General features: G+C 42.5%; 2 protein-coding genes and 1 long non-coding RNA gene across 7 annotated transcripts; all 3 read left to right on the top strand.

The window, feature by feature from the left end:
* Positions 1-2590: 2590 nt before the first annotated feature.
* Positions 2591-8796, top strand: LOC125774431 (uncharacterized). Of its 5 annotated transcripts, none has more exons than XR_007420880.1 (4): positions 2591-3093; positions 4496-4574; positions 6565-6613; positions 6761-6945. It is a non-coding gene; the product is annotated as an uncharacterized LOC125774431 (long non-coding RNA). The 5 variants fall into 5 exon arrangements; XR_007420884.1 differs by lacking the exons at positions 2591-3093; positions 4496-4574 and adding exons at positions 6119-6338; positions 8517-8796 and having other exon boundaries at positions 6761-6888; XR_007420883.1 differs by lacking the exons at positions 2591-3093; positions 4496-4574 and adding an exon at positions 6120-6387.
* Positions 8797-11744: 2948 nt separating this feature from the next.
* LOC125774434 (uncharacterized) lies at positions 11745-16758 on the top strand (the record flags this gene model as incomplete). The annotated part of the gene is made up of 1 exon (XM_049444656.1): positions 11745-16758. A coding segment is annotated over exon 1 (4629 nt), but the record flags the coding sequence as incomplete, so codon positions are not given.
* Positions 16759-16766: 8 nt separating this feature from the next.
* On the top strand, positions 16767-17874 carry LOC125774433 (uncharacterized; the record flags this gene model as incomplete). Its single annotated transcript, XM_049444655.1, has 1 exon — positions 16767-17874. A coding segment is annotated over one exon (996 nt), but the record flags the coding sequence as incomplete, so codon positions are not given.
* Positions 17875-25187: the final 7313 nt, after the last annotated feature.

The raw sequence follows: 25187 nt of genomic DNA, 5'->3' as shown, positions 1-25187 counted from the left end.
GTCGAAGTTGGTTGGAAATAGAAGATTTCGGTTGAAGTTGATGATTTCAGTCGAAGTTGGTTGGAAATAGAAGATTTCGGTTGATGTTGGAGATTTTAGTCGAAGTTGGTTGAAAATAGAAGATTTCGGATGAAGTTGGAGATTTTAGTCGAAGTTGGTTGAAAATAGCAGATTTCGGTTGAAGTTGAAGATTTCAGTCGAAGTTGGTTGAAAATAGAAGATTTCGGTTGAAGTTGATGACTTCGGTCGAAGTTGGTTGAAAATAGAAGATTTCGGTTGAAGTTGATGATTTTAGTCGAAGTTGGTTGAAAATAGAAGATTTCGGTTGAAGTTGATGATTTCAGTCGAAGTTAGTTGGAAATAGAAGATTCCGGTTGAAGTTGATGATTTCAGTCGAAGTTGGTTGAAAATAGAAGATTTCGGTTGAAGTTGAAGATTTTAGTCGAAGTTGGTTGGAAATAGAAGATTTCGGTTGAAGTTGATGATTTCAGTCGAAGTTGGTTGGAAATAGAAGATTTCGGTTGAAGTTGGAGATTTTAGTCAAAGTTGGTTGGAAATAGAAGATCGCGGTTGAAGTTGATGATTTCAGTCGAAGTTGGTTGAAAATAGAAGATTTCGGTTGAAGTTGATGATTTCAGTCGAAGTTGGTTGAAAATAGAAGATTTCGGTTGAAGTTGATGATTTTAGTCGAAGTTTGTTGAAAATAGAAGATTTCGGTTGAAGTTGATGATTTCAGTCGAAGTTGGTTGGAAATAGAAGATTTCGGTTGAAGTTGATGATTTCAGTCGAAGTTGGTTGGAAATAGAAGATTTCGGTTGAAGTTGGAGATTTTAGTCAAAGTTGGTTGGAAATAGAAGATTTCGGTTGAAGTTGATGATTTCAGTCGAAGTTGGTTGAAAATAGAAGATTACGGTTAAAGTTGATGATTTCAGTCGAAGTTAGTTGAAAATAGAAGATTTCGGTTGAAGTTGATGATTTTAGTCGAAGTTGGTTGAAAATAGAAGATTTCGGTTGAAGTTGATGATTTCAGTCGAAGTTGGTTGAAAATAGAAGATTTCGGTTGAAGTTGATGATTTCAGTCGAAGTTGGTTGAAAATAGAAGATTTCGGTTGAAGTTGATGATTTCAGTCGAAGTTGGATGGAAACAACAGATTTCGGTTGAAGTTGATGATTTTAGTCGAAGTTGGTTGGAAATAGAAGATTACGGTTGAAGTTGATGATTTCAGTCGAAGTTGGTTGGAAATAGAAGATTTCGGTTGAAGTTGAAGATTTCAGTCGAAGTTGGTTGAAAATAGAAGATTTCGGTTGAAGTTGATGATTTCAGTCGAAGTTGGTTGGAAACAACAGATTTCGGTTGAAGTTGATGATTGTGTTCGAAGTTGGTTGGAAACAACAGATTTCCGTTGAAGTTGATGATTTTGGTCGAAGTTGGTTGGAATTAACATATTTCGGTTGAAGTTGATGATTTCAGTCGAAGTTGGTTGGAAATAACATTTTTCGGTTGAAGTTGATGATTTTAGTCGAAAATGGTTGAAAATAGAAGATTTCGGTTGAAGTTGATGATTTCAGTCGAAGTTGGTTGAAAATAGAAGGTTTCGCTTGAATTTGATGATTTCAGTCGAAGATGGTTGAAAATAGAAGATTTCGGTTGAAGTTGATGATTTTAGTCGAAGTTGGTTGGAAATAGAAGATTTCGGATGAAGTTGATGATTTCAGTCGAAGTTGGTTGAAAATAGAAGATTTCGGTTGTGGTTGATGATTTCAGTCGAAGTTGGTTGAAAATAGAAGGTTTCGCTTGAAGTTGATGATTTCAGTCGAAGAAGGTTGAAAATAGAAGATTTCGGTTGAAGTTGACGATTTTAGTCGAAGTTGGTTGGAAATAGAAGATTTCGGTTGAAGTTGAAGATTTCCGTCGAAGTTGGTTGGAAATAGAAGATTTCGGTTGAAGTCGATGATTTTAGTCGAAGTTGGTTGGAAATAGAAGATTTCGGATGAAGTTGGAGATTTTAGTCGAAGTTGGTTGAAAATAGCAGATTTCGGTTGAAGTTGAAGATTTTAGTCGAAGTTGGTTGAAAATAGAAGATTTCGGTTGAAGTTGATGATTTCGGTCGAAGTTGGTTAGAAATAGAAGATATCGGTTGAAGTTGATGATTTCAGTCGAAGTTGGTTGAAAATAGAAGATTTCGGTTGAAGTTGAAGATTTCAGTCGAAGTTGGTTGGAAATAGAAGATTTCGGTTGAAGTTGATGATTTCAGTCGAAGTTGGTTGGAAATAGAAGATTTCGGTTGAAGTTGGAGATTTTAGTCAAAGTTGGTTGGAAATAGAAGATTTCGGTTGAAGTTGATGATTTCAGTCGAAGTTGGTTGAAAATAGAAGATTTCGGTTGAAGTTGATGATTTCAGTCGAAGTTGGTTGAAAATAGAAGATTTCGGTTGAAGTTGATGATTTTAGTCGAAGTTTGTTGAAAATAGAAGATTTCGGTTGAAGTTGATGATTTCAGACGAAGTTGGTTGAAAATTGAAGATTTCGGTTGAAGTTGATGATTTTAGTCGAAGTTGGTTGAAAAAAGAAGATTTCGGTTGAAGTTGATGATTTCAGTCGAAGTTGGTTGAAAATAGAAGAATTCGGTTGAAGTTGAAGATTTCAGTAGAAGTTGGTTGAAAATAGAAGATTTCGGTTGAAGTTGATGATTTCAGTCGAAGTTGGTTGAAAATAGAAGATTTCGGTTGAAGTTGAAGATTTTAGTCGAAGTTGGTTGAAAATAGAAGATTTCGGTTGAAGTTGATGATTTCAGTCGAAGTTGGTTGGAAATAGAAGATTTCGGTTGAAGTTGGAGATTTTAGTCGAAGTTGGTTGAAAATAGAAGATTTCGGTTGAAGTTGATGATTTCAGTCGAAGTTGGTTGGAAATAGAAGATTTCGGTTGAAGTTGATGATTTCAGTCGAAGTTGGTTGGAAATAGAAGATTTCGGTTGAAGTTGATGATTTCAGTCGAAGTTGGTTGGAAATAGAAGATTTCTGTTGAAGTTGGAGATTTTAGTCAAAGTTGGTTGGAAATAGAAGATTTCGGTTGAAGTTGATGATTTCAGTCGAAGTTGGTTGAAAATAGAAGATTACGGTTGAAGTTGATGATTTCAGTCGAAGTTAGTTGAAAATAGAAGATTTCGGTTGAAGTTGGTGATTTTAGTCGAAGTTGGTTGAAAATAGAAGGTTTCGGTTGAAGTTGATGATTTCAGTCGAAGTTGGTTGAAAATAGAAGATTTCGGTTGAAGTTGATGATTTCAGTCGAAGTTGGTTGAAAATAGAAGATTTCGGTTGAAGTTGATGATTTCAGTCGAAGTTGGTTGGAAACAACAGATTTCAGTCGAAGTTGGTTGGAAATAGAAGATTTCGGTTGAAGTTGATGATTTCGGTCGAAGTTGGTTGGAAATAGAAGATTTCGGTTGATGTTGAAGATTTCAGTAGAAGTTGGTTGAAAATAGAAGATTTCGGTTGAAGTTGATGATTTCAGTCGAAGTTGGTTGGAAACAACAGATTTCGGTTGAAGTTGATGATTTTGGTCGAAGTTGGTTGCAAACAACAGATTTCGGTTGAAGTTGATGATTTTGGTCGAAGTTGGTTGGAAATAACATATTTCGGTTGAAGTTGATGATTTTGATCGAAGTTGGTTGGAAATAACATTATTCGGTTGAAGTTGATGATTTTAGTCGAAAATGGTTGAAAATAGAATATTTCGGTTTAAGTTGATGATTTCAGTCGAAGTTGGTTGAAAATAGATGGTTTCGCTTGAAGTTGATGATTTCAGTCGGAGTTGGTTGGAAATAGAAGATTTCGGTTGAAGTTGATGATTTCAGTCGAAGTTGGTTGAAAATAGAAGATTTCGGTTGAAGTTGATGATTTTGGTCGAAGTTGGTTGGAAACAACAGATTTTGGTTGAAGTTGATGATTTTAGTCGAAGTTGGTTGGAAATAGAAGATTTCGGTTGAAGTTGATGATTTCGGTCGAAGTTGGTTGGAAATAGAAGATTTCGGTTGAAGTTGAAGATTTCAGTCGAAGTTGGTTGAAAATAGAAGATTTCGGTTGAAGTTGATGATTTTGGTCGAAGTTGGTTGGAAAACACAGATTTCGGTTGAAGTTGGAGATTTTAGTCGAAGTTGGTTGGAAACAACAGATTTCGGTTGAAGTTGATGATTTTAGTCGAAGTTGGTTGGAAACAACAGATTTCGGTTGAAGTTGATGATTTTAGTCGAAGTTGGTTGAAAATAGAAGATTTCGGTTGAAGTTGAAGATTTCAGTCGAAGTTGGTTGAAAATAGAAGATTTCGGTTGTGGATGATGATATCAGTCGAAGTTGGTTGAAAATAGAAGGTTTCGCTTGAAGTTGATGATTTCAGTCGAAGATGGTTGAAAATAGAAGATTTCGGTTGAAGTTGATGATTTCAGTCGAAGTTGGTTGGAAACAACAGATTTCGGTTGAAGTTGTTGATTTTAGTCGAGGTTGGTTGAAAATAGAAGATTTTGGTTGAAGTTGATGATTTCGGTCGAAGTTGGTTGGAAATAGAAGATTTCGGTTGAAGTTGAAGATTTCGGTCGAAGTTCGTTTTAAACAACAGATTTCGGTTGAAGTTGATGATTTCAGTCGAAATTGGTTTAAATTAGCAGAATTCGGTTGTAGTTGAAAATTTCAGTCGAAGTTGGTTTGAAACAATAGATTTCGGTTGAAGTTTATCATTTCAGTCGAAGTTGGTTGAAAATAGAAGATTTCGGTTGAAGTTGAAGATTTCAGTCGAAGTTGGTTGAAAATAGAAGATTTCGGTTTCAGTTGATGATTTTAGTCGAAGTTGGTTGAAAATCGAAGATTTCGGTTGAAGTTGAAGATTTCAGTCGAAATTGGTTGAAAATAGAAGATTTCGGTTGAAGTTGATGATTTCGGTCGAAGTTGGTTGAAAATAGAAGATTTCGGTTGAAGTTGATGATTTTAGTCGAAGTTGGTTGAAAATAGAAGATTTCGGTTGAAGTTGATGATTTCGGTCGAAGTTGGTTGGAAATAGAAGATTTCGGTTGAAGTTGATGATTTCAGTCGAAGTTGGTTGAAAATAGAAGATTTCGGTTGAAGTTTATCATTTCAGTCGAAGTTGGTTGGAAATAGAAGATTTCGGTTGAAGTTGAAGATTTCAGTCGAAGTTGGTTGAAAATAGAAGATTTCGGTTTAAGTTGATGATTTTAGTCGAAGTTGGTTGAAAATCGAAGATTTCGGTTGAAGTTGAAGATTTCAGTCGAAGTTGGTTGAAAATAGAAGATTTCGGTTGAAGTTGATGACTTCGGTCGAAGTTGGTTGAAAATAGAAGATTTCGGTTGAAGTTGATGATTTTAGTCGAAGTTGGTTGAAAATAGAAGATTTCGGTTGAAGTTGATGATTTCAGTCGAAGTTGGTTGGAAATAGACTATTTTGGTTGAAGTTGAAGATTTCAGTCGAAGTTGGTTGGAAATAGAAGATTTCGGTTGAGGTTGAAGATTTCAGTCGAAGTTGGTTGGAAATTGAAGATTTCGGTTGAAGTTGAAGATTTTAGTCAAAGTTGGTTGAAAATAGAAGATTTCGGTTGAAGTTGAAGATTTCAGTCGAAGTTGGTTGGAAATAGAAGATTTCGGTTGAAGTTGAAGATTTCAGTCGAGGTTGGTTGGAAATAGAAGATTTCGGTTGATGTTGATGATTTCGGTCGAAGTTGGTTGGAAACAACAGATTTCGGTTGAAGTTGATGATTTTGGACGAAGTTAGTTGGAAACAACAGATTTCGGTTGAAGTTGATGATTTCGGTTGAAGTTGATGATTTCGGTCGAAGTTGGTTGGAAACAACAGATTTCAGTTGAAGTTGGTTGAAAATAGAAGATTTCGGTTGAAGTTGAAGATTGCAGTCGAAGTTGGTTGGAAATAGAAGATTTCGGTTGAAGTTGATGATTTCGGTCGAAGTTGGTGTTAAACAACAGATTTCGGTTGAAGTTGATGATTTTAGTCGAAGTTGGTTGGAAATAGATGATTTCGGTTGAAGTTGATGATTTCAGTCGAAGTTGGTTGAAAATAGAAGATTTCGGTTGAAGTTGATGATTTTAGTCGAAGTTGGTTGAAAATAGAAGATTTCGGCCGAAGTTGATGATTTTAGTCGAAGTTGGTTGAAAATAGAAGATTTCGGTTGAAGTTGATGATTTCGGTCGAAGTTGGTTGGAAATAGAAGATTTCGGTTGAAGTTGAAGATTTCAGTCGAAGTTGGTTGGAAATAGAAGATTTCGGTTGAAGTTGAAGATTTCAGTCGAAGTTGGTTGGAAATAGAAGATTTCGGTTGAAGTTGATGATTTCAGTCGGAGTTGGTTGGAAATAGAAGATTTCGGTTGAGGTTGATGATTTTAGTCGAAGTTGGTTGGAAACAACAGATTTCAGTCGAAGTTGGTTGAAAATAGAAGATTTCGGTTGAGGTTGAAGATTTTAGTCGAAGTTGGTTGGAAATAGAAGATTTCGGTTGAAGTTGATGATTTCAGTCGAAGTTGGTTGGAAATAAAAGATTTCGGTTGAGGTTGAAGATTTCAGTCGAAGTTGGTTGGAAATAGAAGATTTCGGTTGAAGTTGAAGATTTCAGTCGAAGTTGGTTGGAAATAGAAGATATCGGTTGAAGTTGAAGATTTCAGTCGAAGTTGGTTGGAAATAGAAGATTTTGGTTGAAGTTGATGATTTCAGTCGAAGTTGGTTGGAAATAGAAGATTTCGGTTGAGGTTGATGATTTTAGTCGAAGTTGGTTGGAAACAACAGATTTCAGTCGAAGTTGGTTGGAAATAGAAGATTTCGGTTGAGGTTGATGATTTCAGTCGAAGTTGGTTGGAAATAGAAGATTTCGGTTGAAGTTGATGATTTCAGTCGAAGTTGGTTGGAAATAGAAAATTTCGGTCGAGGTTGATGATTTTAGTCGAAGTTTTGTGTAAACAACAGATTTCAGTCGAAGTTGGTTGAAAATAGAAGATTTCGGTCGAAGTTGAAGATTTAAGTCGAAGTTGGTTGGAAATAGAAGATTTCGGTTGAAGTTGATGATTTTAGTCGAAGCTGGTTGGAAATAGCAGATTTCGGCCGAAGTTGAAGATTTCAGTCGAAGTTGGTTGGAAATAGAAGATTTGGGTTGAAGTTGATGATTTCAGTCGGAGTTGGTTGGAAATAGAAGATTTCGGTCGAGGTTGATGATTTTAGTCGAAGTTAGTTGGAAACAACAGATTTCAGTCGAAGTTGGTTGAAAATAGAAGATTTCGGCCGAAGTTGAAGATTTCAGTCGAAGTTGGTTATAAATAGACTATTTCGGTTGAAGTTGAAGATTTCAGTCGAAGTTGGTTGGAAATAGAAGATTTCGGTTGAAGTTGATGATTTCGGTCGAAGTTGGTTTTAAACAACAGATTTCGATTGAAGTTGATGATTTCAGTCGAAGTTGGTTGGAAATAGAAGATTTCGGTTGAAGTTGGAGATTTCAGTCGAAGTTGGTTGGAAATAGAAGATTTCGGTTGAAGTTGAAGATTTCAGTCGAAGTTGGTTGGAAATAGAAGATTTCGGTTGAAGTTGAAGATTTCAGTCGAAGTTGGTTGGAAATAGAAGATTTCGGTTGAAGTTGAAGATTTTAGTCGAAGTTGGTTGGAAAAAGACTATTTCGGTTGAAGTTGAAGATTTCAGTCGAAGTTGGTTGGAAATAGAAGATTTCGGTTGAAGTTGATGATTTTGGTCGAAGTTGGTTTTAAACAACAGATTTCGGTTGAAATTGATGATTTCAGTCGAAGTTGAAGATTTCAGTCGAAGTTGGTTGGAAATAGAAGATTTCGATTGAAGTTGAAGATTTCAGTCGAAGTTGGTTGGAAATAGAAGATTTCGGTTGAAGTTGAAGATTTCAGTCGAAATTGGTTGGAAATAGAAGATTTCGGTTGAAGTTTAAGATTTCAGTCGAAGTTGGTTGGAAATAGAAGATTTCGGTTGAAGTTGATGATTTCAGTCGAAGTTGGTTGGAAATAGAAGATTTCGGTTGAAGTTGATGATTTCAGTCGAAGTTGGTTGAAAATAGAAGATTTCGGTTGAAGTTGATGATTTTAGTCGAAGTTGGTTTTAAACAACAGATTTCGGTTGAAGTTGATGATTTTAGTCGAAGTTGGTTGGAAATAGAAGATTTGTTTTGAAGTTGATGATTTAAGTCGGAGTTGGTTGGAAATAGAAGATTTCGGTCGAAGTTGAAGATTTCAGTCGAAGTTGGTTGGAAATAGAAGATTTGGGTTGAAGTTGATGATTTAAGTCGGAGTTGGTTGGAAATAGAAGATTTCGGTCGAAGTTGAAGATTTCAGTCGAAGTTGGTTGGAAATAGAAGATTTGGGTTGAAGTTGATGATTTTAGTCGGAGTTGGTTGGAAATAGAAGATTTCGGTCGAGGTTGATGATTTTAGTCGAAGTTGGTTGGAAACAACAGATTTCAGTCGAAGTTGGTTGAAAATAGAAGATTTCGGTTGAGGTTGAAGATTTCAGTCGAAGTTGGTTGGAAACAACAGATTTCAGTCGAAGTTGGTTGGAAATAGAAGATTTCGGTTGAAGTTGAAGATTTCAGTCGAAGTTGGTTGGAAATAGAAGATTTCGGTTGAAGTTGAAGATTTCAGTCGAAGTTGGTTGGAAATAGAAGATTTCGGTTGAGGTTGAAGATTTCAGTCGAAGTTGGTTGAAAATAGAAGATTTCGGTTGAAGTTGATGATTTTAGTCGAAGTTGGTTGGAAATAGAAGATTTCGGCCAAAGTTGATGATTTTAGTCGAAGTTGGTTTAAAACAGCAGATATCGGTTGAAGTTGATGATTTTAGTCGAAGTTGGTTGGAAATAGAAGATTTCGGTTGAAGTTGAAGATTTCAGTCGAAGTTGGTTGGAAATAGAAGATTTCGGTTGAAGTTGATAATTTCGGTCGAAGTTGGTTTTAAACAACAGATTTCGGTTGAAGTTGATGATTTTAGTCGAAGTTGGTTGGAAACAACAGATTTCGGTCGAAGTTGAAGATTTCAGTCGAAGTTGGTTGGAAATAGAAGATTTCGGTTGAAGTTGAAGATTTCAGTCGAAGTTGGTTGAAAATAGAAGATTTCGGTTGAAGTTGATGATTGCAGTCGAAGTTGGTTGGAAATAGAAGATTTCGGTTGAAGTTGATGATTTCGGTCGAAGTTGGTTTTAAACAACAGATTTCGGTTTAAGTTGATGATTTTAGTCGAAGTTGGTTGGATATAGAAGATTTCGGCCGAAGTTGATGATTTTAGTCGAAGTTGGTTTTAAACAACAGATTTCGGTTGAAGTTGATGATTTTAGTCGAAGTTGGTTGGAAATAGAAAATTTCGGTTGAAGTTGAAGATTTCAGTCGAAGTTGGTTGGAAATAGAAGATTTCGGTTGAATTTGATAATTTCGGTCGAAATTGGTTTTAAACAACAGATTTCGGTTGAAGTTGAAGATTTCAGTCGAAGTTGGTTGGAAACAACAGATTTCGGTTGAAGTTGGTTTCAAATAGAAGTGTCGAATGCTCTGTGGATATTTTCTTTATTTTCGGTTTTGTAGGTTTGGAATTTCCTGCTTCTCGTTCCACGCGGTAATTCACTACTTCCTCTTTTTTGTTCTGTCATCCTTCTTCCCGTGTGCTGCTGTCACTCTTCTACGATTGAAAGGTGTAGTAGCAACACACGGGGAATCGCCTGGATGACACATTCGTGGATTGCACGAACACACTGGCCCCGTCAGAACTACTGTTCTGACTCCATAACTGGCACTGGTAGGATGCTGATCTTTGAGACTGGACGTATGTATTGTCCAGTTTTTGTTTGTAGCGTTACGACTCTCACAATACCATCAGCACCGGGATGAGTCTTTACAATCCGAGCTAAAGGCCATTCCATGGGTTTAGTAGCTTGGTCACGTAACATTACTAGTTGACCTTCTTTGATTGTCACAGGTTGCTTAAACCATTTCGAGCGCGGTTGTAAAGTTGAAAGGTACTCAGATGTCCACCTTTTCCACAGCTGCTGATAAATTTGTTGAGTTAAGTGCCAACGTTTAAGACGGTTCATTGGGATGTCGTCGTAATCTGCATCAGGTGCGGATTTCAAGCAAGAACCGATGAGAAAGTGTCCTGGCGTCAGTGGTTCGAAATCACTGGGGTCGTCGCTCATTGCTATGAGTGGCCGAGAATTTAGGCACGCTTCTATCTGACACAAAAGAGTTTCCATGTCATCAGCATGGAGTGTCGTTTTGCCTAGCACCTGAATGAAGTGTTTCTGCGCTGAATGTATTGCCGCTTCCCACAACCCACCAAAATGCGAAGCTCTTGGAGTATTGAAGTGCCACTGCACTCCTTGCGACGCACATTCCTGCAACAAGTCTCCTTTAAAAGAATCGCTGGACAACAATGCTCGCAATTCATTAGAGGCTCCAACAAAATTACGCCCGTTGTCCTTCTGTAAACATGCTGGCACAGTCCGCGCCGCGACACGAATCGACGGAATGCTTGCAGGAAAATAGCAGAACTAAGATCGGTGACCAATTCCAGATGAGTTGCTTTCGTGCTGAAGCAGACAAAAACAGCAACGAATGCCCTGCCAGGAGCTGCACGTCGATGAATTGGAGCGAGGTTTATTGGTCCCCAGAAATCAACACCGACTATGGAAAAGGGACGACTTGGCGTTGTACGTGTAGATGGTAGATCTGACATCAGTTGTTCCACGAGTTTAGGACGAGCTCGTGCGCATGTGATACAGTTATGTACCACTCGTTTGGCCAGGGATCTGGCCCCGATGATCCAATACCGTTGTCGGAGTAGATTCAATAACAACTGCGGTGCTGCATGAAGATGTTTCTCGTGGTATTCACGAACGATGAGGGTAGACAGAGGATGAGATGCTGGTAATAAAACCTGATGCTTGCAGTCGTAAGGTTGTTGAGTGTTTGAAAGTCTGCCTCCAACACGGATGAGCTTTTCGGGAGATATAAATGGATGAAACCATTTCAATCTCGAGCTTGAAGATACGTGTCCGTCTCTCTGAAGTTGTAATAATTCTTTCGCAAAAGAATTTTGTTGAACGGCGCGTAGTATTCGATGTTCAGCTTCCTTCACTTCGTGGGATTGAACTATTGTGTTATATTCTGAGGTGTTTCTCAGTTTACAGTTCATTCGGAGACAGTATGCAATCACTCGTAAAAGACGTGAATATCTCGACAATTTTGAAATTAATTGATCAATGAACGTTGGTTCCTTAGATGAGCAACAAAGAGTTGTAGTGTGATCAGATGATGAACGGATCTCTGCCATTGCTTCGTTAAGTCCTTCTGACAAGGAGCTTGATACTGGCCAATCTGTATGGCATGATGTTAACCACGCAGATCCATTCCACCATAAATCATATTCTAGAAGTTCGGTTGCTGATAACCCTCGGGAGATACAATCTGCAGGATTTTCGATGCCGGCTACGTGATTCCACATGGTTTCCTGAGTAGCATCCTGAATTTTAGAAACTCTGTTGCCGACGAACACATTCCATTTTTGCGGTGGTGCTTTCAACCAATGTAATGCGACAGTGCTATCAAGCCAGAAGTAGCATTCCATCGGTAGATGCTCGCAGTTTGACGTACAATTCAGCAGCCAACACGGCTCCACACTAGCCAAGTCTTGGGATACTAAGTGTTTTGAGTGGTGCAACTCGCGACTTTGAAGCTAGAAGAGCTACTGTTTACACAAGAATCACAATAGTGTTATAAACCGACAGTTTGCTGGTTTCGTCAAGTTTCAGCAACTGTCGTATTGTGAGTGCCGGTGGCACTCAGTGGGCACTCAGAGAAAAGGTTATAAAAGGAAAAACAAATAAACAAAATCCCTCTTCTTCGCTTAAAAATCGCGCCAATCGTACGGTAACTATTAGAAAGAAAATTCAGCATCCGAATTCCGCAAGTTTGTTCATGGTGCCGTGACCAGGATACGCCGAATTGCTGGTTATTAATTTGCGGATTCTCGCGACCTGTTTTTTCCTACGCATAACGCAAATTTTATCGCGACACAACACTCCCGTTTTTTCGTTACCGCTGACGAAGCTATTACCATCGTGTCTGATCATGCCAGCGTCTGCCGTCATTCTATCGTCCCGAAGGGCAATTTTGCTGGTCTCATTAGATCGCCACGAGAAGTTCCTCCTTGATTTTCTCCCGGAACGAGACGCTATCGAGGTCGAAACGCGTATAACAAAGTTCGACCAGCTATCCATTGACTTGGAGAAAATCCAAGGTCAGCTAGAGGATTTGGCAATCACCGAAGAAGAAATTGCGCACAATGCCGCTTTACGCGATGATTTTGAGCCGCGCTTGATACGCGCACATTCCCAGCTAAAGGCTAAAAGGGTGCATGTTCCTCGAAGCATTAGTTCCACATCAAACGCTGGCCCGAGCCCCCTAGTAGGCATTAAACTTCCCACCATCGCGCTTCCCGAATACGATGGTGATTACATGCAGTGGCTAACGTATAGGGACACTTTTGAGGGCTTAATACATGATAACCCCGACCTACCGCCGATCCAAAAGTTCCACTATTTGCGCGCATCCTTAAAGGGAGAAGCCGCTAAGGTTATTCAATCCATCACCATCAGTGCCGCAAACTATGAAATAGCATGGAAAATACTGACGGAGCGTTACTCTAACGAGTACCTGTTAAAAAAGCGTCATTTGCAAGCCTTATTCGGAATGGCCACCATGAAACGGGAAAGTGCCTCAACCCTTCACCATCTTGTCGATGAGTTCGAGCGGCACAAGAAAACGCTAAACCACTTGGGTGAAAACACAGAGGCTTGGAGTAGCGTATTAGAGCATTTGCTATGCACAAAATTGCCTACAACAACGTTGCGCGATTGGGAGGAATTTACATCAACAAATGAAAATCCAAGCTACGAAGGCTTGGTGCAATTTTTGCAACGCCGAATGCGAGTGCTCGAAACTCTAATGGTAAACAATACCGACGCGCCCTCTAGCGGAAATCACACGCACTTCACACATAAACAATCGAATCTCACTCGGCTGGCTAGTTTTCCGTCTACCTCTCACGAAACACGTAGGTGCATAATATGCCAGCAAGAGCATAGCATCACCAAATGTCCGCGATTCATGACTATGGGTCCGGAAGAACGATATCGACAAGTCATGTCCAATAAACTATGTTTAAATTGTTTGCGGGACAACCACCGAGCGCGCGATTGCTCCTCGCAATACAAATGCAGACACTGTCACTCAGCACACCATACACTGTTACACAACGTACACAACGCACAAGGAGCACTTCCCACTGCAAACACCATGCCAGCTGCGCGAAATGCTCCGGTAAGCCACCCACAGAACAAAGACGATCACGCCACAAACACCCAAAGACACCACGTAGCAGCACACGCAAGCCAGCAAACATATGATCACGTGTTTCTGCAAACTGCCGTGGTACACGTTGCTGATTCACATGGTACTCTGCACCCAGTGCGAGCACTATTGGATAGTGCCTCGCAGCCTGATTTGATGAGCACCAGGCTTGCTCAGAGGTTAGCGTTGAAACTTGATACGGTCAACGTAACGCTCATCGGTGCGGGTCACTCTTCCACCCCGGTGCGGAAATCGGTGCGTGCGAAGATTTCCTCCCGAACGGGCCCATATCAGCTGAATGCTGATTTCTTGATTGTGGACAATTTGATTGGGGATTTGCCAGCACATGATGTGCGCACCGCCGAGTGGCAAATTCCGCCGAATTTTATGCTTGCCGACCCCCAGTTTAATAAGTCGGCACCGCTCGATCTTATCCTCGGTGCCCGGCATTATCATGCATTTTTCCAGAGCGGGGCGCAATATAAAATTTCGTATAACCTTCCTGTCCTCATTGAAAGTGTGTTCGGCTGGATCGTGACCGGCTCAGCATCAGCATGTAATAACAACACCGAAACTTCCAACGCATCTTCAGTCGTCTGCATGAGCACGCTTGAGGAATCACTCGAGCGATTCTGGAAAGTGGAAGAATTACAAATAAGAGATGGTTACTCCCCCGAAGAAAGGTATTGCGAAAAATTATACCAAGATACAACACAACGAGACGATACTGGTCGTTATATTGTTCGTTTACCAAAGCAGCCTGACTTTGAAGAAAAGCTGGGTTTTTCGAAATTATCAGCCCTACGACGTTTTACAATGCTCGAAAGGCGCCTAGAACGCGATCCTCATATTAAAGCGGCATACCATCAATTCATGCATGAATATTTGGAGCTAGGGCACATGTCGCTGATACAAGCTCCAGCTGACGACGAATCAGCATATTATCTGCCGCACCATCCCGTATTCAAGGCGTCGAGCACAACAACAAAAACCAGGGTGGTGTTTGATGGATCAGCGAAAACATCATCTGGATACTCGCTCAACGAAGCGCTATGTGTCGGCCCTGCAGTGCAGGATGATTTGCTGGACATCATTCTACGATTCCGCACGTATAAGGTGGCGGTTGTTGGAGACATTGCTAAAATGTACCGCCAAATACTACTGCATCCAGACGATAGGAAGTATGCCCGCATTTGTTTCCGGTTTGATGCGCATTCACCGATCCAGTATTACGAGCTGAACACCGTAACCTATGGGTTGTCCCCATCATCCTTCCTTGCAACTCGAACCTTGCAGCAGCTTGCAAACGATGAGGGAACCACATATCCTGTTGCCGCATCCGCTCTGAAGAGCAATTTCTACGTGGACGACTTCATAGGCGGTGCGGATTCGATCGAAAGCGCTCGGCGTCTACGAGTAGAGTTAGATGAATTACTTTCAAGGGGTGGGTTTGAATTACGGAAGTGGACTTCAAACAGATTAGAGGTGCTTACCGGTCTAACTGCGGATCAGATCGGCACACAGTCAGCGCTACAGTTTATACCCGACGAAACGGTAAAGACTCTTGGAGTTTCGTGGGAGCCAGAACATGATGTTCTATCATTCGAGTCCGCAATCGACACCGACACAGCAAGTCCTACTAAAAGAAGCATCCTCTCTAACATAGCCCGCATGTTCGATCCGCTTGGCCTGATTTCTCCCATAGTCGTACGAGCCAAAATCTTGATGCAGGAGATGTGGTTGCAGAAAGCTGGTTGGGACGATCTTGTTCCTGATTCTATCTGCAAGAAATGGAAAAATATTCAGCAAGATTGGCCACTCATATCCGGTTTTAAGATCGATCGCTATGCGCTGTTACCTGGTAGTAAATTGCAGTTACACACCTTCTGTGACGCATCTGAAGCAGCTTACGGGGCCTGCATTTATGTTCGTTGCGAAAGTGAGCAAGGGGAAGTTCGCACCACTTTACTTTCATCCAAGTCGCGAGTGGCACCACTTAAGCGTGTCACACTACCTCGACTGGAACTGTTTGCTGCAGTATTAGGCGCTCATCTTTACGATCGAGTCAAGAAGGCGATGGGACTACACGCAGCAGAAGTATTCTTTTGGTCCGATTCTACCGTCACGTTAAAGTGGATCAGCGCCTCACCTAACACGTGGGCAACGTTCGTAGGCAACCGAGTATCGGAGGTGCAGCATTATACTCATCCTCGTCAGTGGAGGCATGTTCCCGGCTCAACTAACCCTGCCGATCTGGTCTCACGCGGCATGTCAGCAGCAGATTTCCTGCAGAGCAAGCTGTGGAGTTGCGGTCCGGAATGGCTAGCACTACCCGCATCCAACTGGCCCAACTGTAATCCTGAACCAGCTGAAGATACGAATCTCGAAATTCGTCAGGTGAGTGCCGCCTATGTAAACACCATCACTAACCCTTGGTTTACGTTGTGTTCCAGCTACACGCGATTGTTGCGCATCGTTGCATACTGCATTCGCTTCACACGTAACACTAAGGAGAAGGCACGCACTCAACGAACACCAACACACTTCGCATCACCTTTAGTCATCACTCCCGAATACATGGAAGCTGCTAAAACTGTGCTATGTCGTTTAGCACAGCAAGACGCATTTTCAGCGGAGCTACGGCAATTGGCAAAAGGTGAAGCAATAGGAAGACAATCACCACTACGGCGACTCAACCCATTCCTCGACGAGCAAGGAATAATACGAGTAGGAGGACGATTGAAGCTTTCGCAGCTTCCCTACCAATCCCAGCATCCCATAGTACTTCCTAAGAAGCACAAATTCGCACATCTAATTGCAACCTACTATCACGAGCAACTTATGCATGGCGGCGGAAGATTATTGCTGTCGCAAATAAGGGAAGCATATTGGCCACTGGACGGAAGGTGCTTGGTGAAAAAAATCGTGCGAAACTGTTTCCGTTGCATACGTCACGATCCTACACTCGAGCAACAACAAATCGGCCAACTTCCACCACCTCGGGTCATTCCCAGCCGGCCGTTCTCCGTAACCGGAGTGGATTACGCTGGCCCATTCTATCTGAAACCAGCACATCGTCGAGCTGCCGCTGTTAAAAGCTACTTGTGCGTATTTGTATGCTTCGCAACGAAAGCGGTCCACTTAGAGCTGGTGGGAGACCTCACCACAGCTGGTTTTCTGGCGGCGTTACATCGATTTGCATCCCGTCGCGGTTTACCAGCGCACATACACTCAGACAACGGAAAGAATTTCGAAGGCGCTGCGCACGAGCTCAGCGAACTAGTCAACATGCTGAACGACGAACAGCAGCAGCACATCATTGCCACCAATTGTGCCAACAAAGGTATCACAAAAATATTCAGCAAGATTGGCCACTCATATCCGGTTTTAAGATCGATCGCTATGCGCTGTTACCTGGTAGTAAATTGCAGTTACACACCTTCTGTGACGCATCTGAAGCAGCTTACGGGGCCTGCATTTATGTTCGTTGCGAAAGTGAGCAAGGGGAAGTTCGCACCACTTTACTTTCATCCAAGTCGCGAGTGGCACCACTTAAGCGTGTCACACTACCTCGACTGGAACTGTGTGCTGCAGTATTAGGCGCTCATCTTTACGATCGAGTCAAGAAGGCGATGGGACTACACGCAGCAGAAGTATTCTTTTGGTCCGATTCTACCGTCACGTTAAAGTGGATCAGCGCCTCACCTAACACGTGGGCAACGTTCGTAGGCAACCGAGTATCGGAGGTGCAGCATTATACTCATCCTCGTCAGTGGAGGCATGTTCCCGGCTCAACTAACCCTGCCGATCTGGTCTCACGCGGCATGTCAGCAGCAGATTTCCTGCAGAGCAAGCTGTGGAGTTGCGGTCCGGAATGGCTAGCACTACCCGCATCCAACTGGCCCAACTGTAATCCTGAACCAGCTGAAGATACGAATCTCGAAATTCGTCAGGTGAGTGCCGCCTATGTAAACACCATCACTAACCCTTGGTTTACGTTGTGTTCCAGCTACACGCGATTGTTGCGCATCGTTGCATACTGCATTCGCTTCACACGTAACACTAAGGAGAAGGCACGCACTCAACGAACACCAACACACTTCGCATCACCTTTAGTCATCACTCCCGAATACATGGAAGCTGCTAAAACTGTGCTATGTCGTTTAGCACAGCAAGACGCATTTTCAGCGGAGCTACGGCAATTGGCAAAAGGTGAAGCAATAGGAAGACAATCACCACTACGGCGACTCAACCCATTCCTCGACGAGCAAGGAATAATACGAGTAGGAGGACGATTGAAGCTTTCGCAGCTTCCCTACCAATCCCAGCATCCCATAGTACTTCCTAAGTAGCACAAATTCGCACATCTAATTGCAACCTACTATCACGAGCAACTTATGCATGGCGGCGGAAGATTATTGCTGTCGCAAATAAGGGAAGCATATTGGCCACTGGACGGAAGGTGCTTGGTGAAAAAAATCGTGCGAAACTGTTTCCGTTGCATACGTCACGATCCTACACTCGAGCAACAACAAATCGGCCAACTTCCACCACCTCGGGTCATTCCCAGCCGGCCGTTCTCCGTAACCGGAGTGGATTACGCTGGCCCATTCTATCTGAAACCAGCACATCGTCGAGCTGCCGCTGTTAAAAGCTACTTGTGCGTATTTGTATGCTTCGCAACGAAAGCGGTCCACTTAGAGCTGGTGGGAGACCTCACCACAGCTGGTTTTCTGGCGGCGTTACATCGATTTGCATCCCGTCGCGGTTTACCAGCGCACATACACTCAGACAACGGAAAGAATTTCGAAGGCGCTGCGCACGAGCTCAGCGAACTAGTCAACATGCTGAACGACGAACAGCAGCAGCACATCATTGCCACCAATTGTGCCAACAAAGGTATCACTTGGCATTTCACTCCACCCAAAGCTCCACACTTCGGTGGATTATGGGAAGCAGCGGTGAAAACAGCCAAACGACACCTCTATCGTCATCTAGGCAGCTCGAGGCTGTCATACGAAGGATATTGCACTATCCTTCAACAAATCGAAGCGGCAATGAACTCCCGACCCTTACTGCCTATGTCCGACGACCCGAATGATCTGGCAGCACTTACCCCAGCGCATTTCCTCATCGGTACGTCCATGCACGCAGTTCCTGTTCCTGATTATACCAAATTGAAGGCGTACACTCTCGATGAACTGCAGAGGTGGCAGCTAATCGTTCAGCGATTCTGGAAGCATTGGTCTACGGAGTATCTGCAGGAAATGCAGAAAGACAACATGAGACATCACCGAACCACCGATATACTCCCCGGCCGATTGGTTATACTACTGGATGAATCCTTACCAACAACCCGATGGCCCCTAGCACGCATCGTTGCAATTCATCCTGGAGAGGACCAGCTCACACGTGTGGTAAAACTACAAACGGTAAAAGGGATCATCACTCGTCCGATCAACAAAATCTGCTTACTGCCGTTAGCGGACGGTGAAACCACATGCTAGTTCCTTTCGCCTTTGTTATGACATTCTGTCATGGGGGGGAGTATGTTTACACAAGAATCACAATAGTGTTATAAACCGACAGTTTGCTGGTTTCGTCAAGTTTCAGCAACTGTCGAATTGTGAGTGCCGGTGGCACTCAGTGGGCACTCAGAGAAAAGGTTATAAAAGGAAAAACAAATAAACAAAATCCCTCTTCTTCGCTTAAAAATCGCGCCAATCGTACGGTAACTATTAGAAAGAAAATTCAGCATCCGAATTCCGCAAGTTTGTTCAGCTACCTTGATTGTTTCGTGTGAATCTATCGATCGTATGTAAGCGCATGTTCCATAAGCGACCTGCGACGCATCTGCAAAGATATGAAGTTGAATCGATGTTGGGTTTGTTGTGATTACACATCGTGAAATCCGTAACTCGTTTATCTTCGGTAACGACATCACAAAAGAATGCCAAAGTTGTTGGATGTCTGCAGGGAGTTCTTGATCCCAGTTAACTGCCGTGCCATCGACATTACGAAGTGTCCACAACTTTTGCATGAATATTTTGGCCGTTGTTATGTCTGGTCCTACTAGACCTAGTGGATCATAAATGCGAGCGATTAATGAAAGCAGAGTTCTCCTGGTGAGTTGCTCATTTGGTAAACCTAGCTTGAGATCGATGTTGTACCGCAAAGTATCAGATTTAGGTTCCCAATGTAAACCCAAAGTTTTGATGACATGATCACTGCTGAACTCTATCGAAGTGTCTATAGCACGATGTTCCGTTGGTACTTGCTGTAAAACAGTTTCGTCGTTGGAAGCCCATTTTCTCAACTGCAGACCTCCTTTTCCCAGCAGCGCAATAAGTTGACGAACCAATTCAGATACTGCCGAAGCAATTGCCCCACCAGAGAAAAGGTCATCCACGTAGAAGTCTCTCTTAAGAATGGTAGCTGCTAGAGGATAGGATGTTCCTTCATCGTTGGCAAGTTGAATGAATGTTCTAGTGGCAAGAAAAGGAGCATTAAAGGTTCTAAAGGTTGATCTGGATTAGGTTTCCACACGATAAGTTGCAAAGGTGTGTCTCTTGAATCAACAAGCACTTGTCGATACATCATTTTGATATCTGCCACTACCATTACCTTATGCATTCTTGCTCGTATGATGATCGATCTTATATCTTCTTTAACTGTAGGGCCTACCAAAAGCGCGTCATTCAATGATACGCCGCTTGAAGTTTTGCTAGAGGCATCGAATACAACTCGAAGTTTGGTCGTTGTTGAGTCTGAACGCATAACTGCATGATGCGGCAAATAATAGTGTTGAACAGATGTGTTGTTGTATTCTGATTCATGAATGCGTTTCATGTGCCCTAGTTGGACATATTCCTCTATAAAAGATGCGTACTGCTGTTGCAGTTCAGGTTCACGTTTAAAACGAGCAAGTAGATATGACAATCGACGAATTGCCATATTTCGATTATCGACAACTCTACTGAGTTTCTCTTTGTTCACTGGAAGACGCACCACGTACTGGCCAGTAGAGCTTCGCGAAACATTACTGGTGTAGTGATCTTCGCATTTCCTTTCTTCGATTGATCAAACACTAGCAGCCGGATCCTCTTCTACCTTCCAAAATGTTTCCATTTGGGATTGAATATCGTCTATTGTTGTTTTGCAATGATTAACGACGATGGAATGGGAATACTGCATTGATTCAGCAGGTGTTGGTCCAGAAATGATCCATCCCAGCTGTGAATTTGTCAATATTGGAAGATTATTCCCAAGTCGTATGGTGTGCTGGAACTGAAGCACGTCGAAGAAGATTTCGGCACCGATGATTACATCAATTTGATCCGGACGGTCGAACGCAGGACCAGCAAGCTGAATGTTGGATGGAATATTCAATGACATTACATTTACCGACGTCGAAGGAAGGTTGCCGGTGAGCGTAGGCAATATAATCATCTCTATGTTTGCTGAATAGTTGTTCAATCGAGAACGTAATGTGGCTTGTAGTTTCTGCTTCGCAAAGGTTGTTGTGGTGCCAACGCCAGTAATGCGTATCGAAATCGGTACTCGACGACAGTACATGCGTTGGGCTAATCGGTTTGTAATAAGGCAGGTTCCACTTCCAGAATCGAGCAGAGCTCGGGCTGTGTGTTGCATACCTTTCTCGTCAATCAGGATGATCGAAGCAGTTGCCAGCAATACTGTTCGTTGACTTTGTCCCAAAGATGTACAGGTGATCGATTGAATGGATGTGTGTTCTTCATTACTTGAAGGATCGATTTCATTACGTTGGTTTAGCTGTGGTATCATTGTAGGCTGCCCTCTCGATAGATTCGGTTGTGATTTGAGGCACAGTGTGGTGTGGTGACGTTTACCGCAGCTTCGACAGTTACTAGATGATCTGCAGCTTTGGGATCGATGGCCAGTCCGTAAACAGTTACGCCAAAGTGATTTTTCACGAATTATGTTTTCCTTATCAGACAAGGAACATTTCAAGAATTTGCTGCTCGTGTGTATTGGATGGTTTTCAGAGCAAAAGCACATCCTCTCGTTTCGTTGGTTGCCGCCATTATATTGACAGCTTGTTGTGTAGCTCGCTTTGGAGCTTCATTGTTGCCATGTGGCGTGAGAGAATCAAGCACTGTGATTCTTCGTTGTATGAATTTGATAAGATCTGCATACTTCATGTTAGGGATCGATGATGCAGCTTCTTTCCAATCACGTAGTGAAGTAGGGTCCAATTGCTGAGAAAGTAGATGGATAAGCAACGTGTCCCAATGCTCAGTGGTTTCTCCCAATTGCTTTAGAACCTTTACATTTGCCTCGAAGCTATCCACGAGCTTGCGGAGGTCAGACGCTGATTGTCGTTTGAGTACTAATGGTTTGAATAGTGCCTCAACATAACTTTGCTTCAATTGGTACGCATTGTTGTAATGGTCGAGGAGGATATTCCAAGCAGTGTTGTAGTTGTTGCCTGTGATAGGCACGCTCTGAATTAACTGCAGGGCAGTTTCGCTTAACGAAGATCGCAGATAATAAAACTTCTGTGTATCAGAGAGTGTTGTTGACGTATGGATCATGGACTGAAATAGATCATGAAATCTAAGCCAGTTTAGCTGCTTTCCATCGAACACAGGAAGTTTGAGGTCAAGCAGTTTCACTCGAGCCATCATTTCTGTTAAGTGACACGGTGCTAGGTGATCTTTCGAGGTTTCCTTTGATGTTTCTTTCACCTTCGTCTCTAAGAAACCCTTCGCCTTGTAATATTTGGCTTCCATCTCCGTACGCTTCTTCAGATGATCTTCAAACAGGTCTTCATCCAAAATTTCCAAGTCGTCCTGCACTTTAAGGAATTTCTCCCACAGCTTCTCAAGTGTATCTAAACGAACTGTTATTTCGTTGCTGCTGGAATCGTCCTGGAAGTGTATGACAAAAGAATGAATAGCGTCGACGGATTGTTCGATGCTTATGCGTTGCTTGCTTAGCATTTTCACTCTGCGTTGCTCTGCCATGATTACAGATCTGGTGTCGAAGGACCAAAATGACGATTGCTCAGTGGATAGTTTCTTTATTTTCGGTTTTGTAGGTTTGGAATTTCCTGCTTCTCGTTCCACGCGGTTATTCACTACTTCCTCTTTTTTGTTCTACTGTCATCCTTCTTCCCGTGTGCTGCTGTCACTCTTCTACGGTTGAAAGGTGCAGTAGCAACACACGGAGAATCGCCTGGATGACACATTCGTGGATTGCACGAACACACTGGCCCCGTCAGAACTACTGTTCTGACTCCGTAACTGGCACTGGTAGGATGCTGATCTTTGAGACTGGACGTATGTTTTTTTTTCTTTTACTCGGTTAGAACGGCCTGGCCGTATCAAGACTTATTTTACCACGTAGCCGGATAGTCAGTCCATGCTACGGGAGGACAGTCCGGATGGGATTTGAAACCGGTCCGGCCGTGTGGACGGGCGCCGTTTATCACATGCACCACCGGGCCGCACCGGCTGGACGTATGTATTGTCCAGTTTTTGTTTGTAGCGTTACGACTCTCACAATACCATCAGCACCGGGATGAGTCTTTACAATCCGAGCTAAAGGCCATTCCATGGGTTTAGTAGCTTGGTCACGTAACATTACTAGTTGACCTTCTTTGATTGTCACAGGTTGCTTAAACCATTTCGAGCGCGGTTGTAAAGTTGAAAGGTACTCAGATGTCCACCTTTTCCACAGCTGCTGATAAATTTGTTGAGTTAAGTGCCAACGTTTAAGACGGTTCATTGGGATGTCGTCGTAATCTGCATCAGGTGCGGATTTCAAGCAAGAACCGATGAGAAAGTGTCCTGGCGTCAGTGGTTCGAAATCACTGGGGTCGTCGCTCATTGCTATGAGTGGCCGAGAATTTAGGCACGCTTCTATCTGACACAAAAGAGTTTCCATGTCATCAGCATGGAGTGTCGTTTTGCCTAGCACCTGAATGAAGTGTTTCTGCGCTGAATGTATTGCCGCTTCCCACAACCCACCAAAATGCGAAGCTCTTGGAGTATTGAAGTGCCACTGCACTCCTTGCGACGCACATTCCTGCAACAAGTCTCCTTTAAAAGAATCGCTGGACAACAATGCTCGCAATTCATTAGAGGCTCCAACAAAATTACGCCCGTTGTCCTTCTGTAAACATGCTGGCACAGTCCGCGCCGCGACACGAATCGACGGAATGCTTGCAGGAATTTAGCAGAACTAAGATCGGTGACCAATTCCAGATGAGTTGCTTTCGTGCTGAAGCAGACAAAAACAGCAACGAATGCCCTGCCAGGAGCTGCACGTCGATGAATTGGAGCGAGGTTTATTGGTCCCCAGAAATCAACACCGACTATGGAAAAGGGACGACTTGGCGTTGTACGTGTAGATGGTAGATCTGACATCAGTTGTTCCACGAGTTTAGGACGAGCTCGTGCGCATGTGATACAGTTATGTACCACTCGTTTGGCCAGGGATCTGGCCCCGATGATCCAATACCGTTGTCGGAGTAGATTCAATAACAACTGCGGTGCTGCATGAAGATGTTTCTCGTGGTATTCACGAACGATGAGGGTAGACAGAGGATGAGATGCTGGTAATAAAACCTGATGCTTGCAGTCGTAAGGTTGTTGAGTGTTTGAAAGTCTGCCTCCAACACGGATGAGCTTTTCGGGAGATATAAATGGATGAAACCATTTCAATCTCGAGCTTGAAGATACGTGTCCGTCTCTCTGAAGTTGTAATAATTCTTTCGCAAAAGAATTTTGTTGAACGGCGCGTAGTATTCGATGTTCAGCTTCCTTCACTTCGTGGGATTGAACTATTGTGTTATATTCTGAGGTGTTTCTCAGTTTACAGTTCATTCGGAGACAGTATGCAATCACTCGTAAAAGACGTGAATATCTCGACAATTTTGAAATTAATTGATCAATGAACGTTGGTTCCTTAGATGAGCAACAAAGAGTTGTAGTGTGATCAGATGATGAACGGATCTCTGCCATTGCTTCGTTAAGTCCTTCTGACAAGGAGCTTGATACTGGCCAATCTGTATGGCATGATGTTAACCACGCAGATCCATTCCACCATAAATCATATTCTAGAAGTTCGGTTGCTGATAACCCTCGGGAGATACAATCTGCAGGATTTTCGATGCCGGCTACGTGATTCCACATGGTTTCCTGAGTAGCATCCTGAATTTTAGAAACTCTGTTGCCGACGAACACATTCCATTTTTGCGGTGGTGCTTTCAACCAATGTAATGCGACAGTGCTATCAAGCCAGAAGTAGCATTCCATCGGTAGATGAATAGATGCTCGCAGTTTGACGTACAATTCAGCAGCCAACACGGCTCACACAACTCAAGTCTTGGGATACTTAGTGTTTACTTAGTCTTGGATACTTGGATTCTTAGTCTTGGGATACTTAGTCGATCGTACGTAAGCGCATGTTCCATAAGCGACCTGCGACGCATCTGCAAAGATATGAAGTTGAATCGATGTTGGGTTTGTTGTGATTACACATCGCGAAATCCGTAACTCGTTTATCTTCGGTAACGACATCACAAAAGAATGCCAAAGTTGTTGGATGTCTGCAGGGAGTTCTTGATCCCAGTTAACTGCCGTGCCATCGACATTACGAAGTGTCCACAACTTTTGCATGAATATTTTGGCCGTTGTTATGACTGGTCCTACTAGACCTAGTGGATCATAAATGCGAGCGATTAATGAAAGCAGAGTTCTCCTGGTGAGTTGCTCATTTGGTAAACCTAGCTT

Source organism: Anopheles funestus, unplaced genomic scaffold (assembly GCF_943734845.2).
Source record: "Anopheles funestus unplaced genomic scaffold, idAnoFuneDA-416_04 scaffold_191_ctg1, whole genome shotgun sequence".
NCBI classification, from domain to species: domain Eukaryota; kingdom Metazoa; phylum Arthropoda; class Insecta; order Diptera; family Culicidae; genus Anopheles; species Anopheles funestus.
Note: the sequence above shows the minus strand (reverse complement) of the source record. Positions and strands in the feature narration are given on the sequence as shown.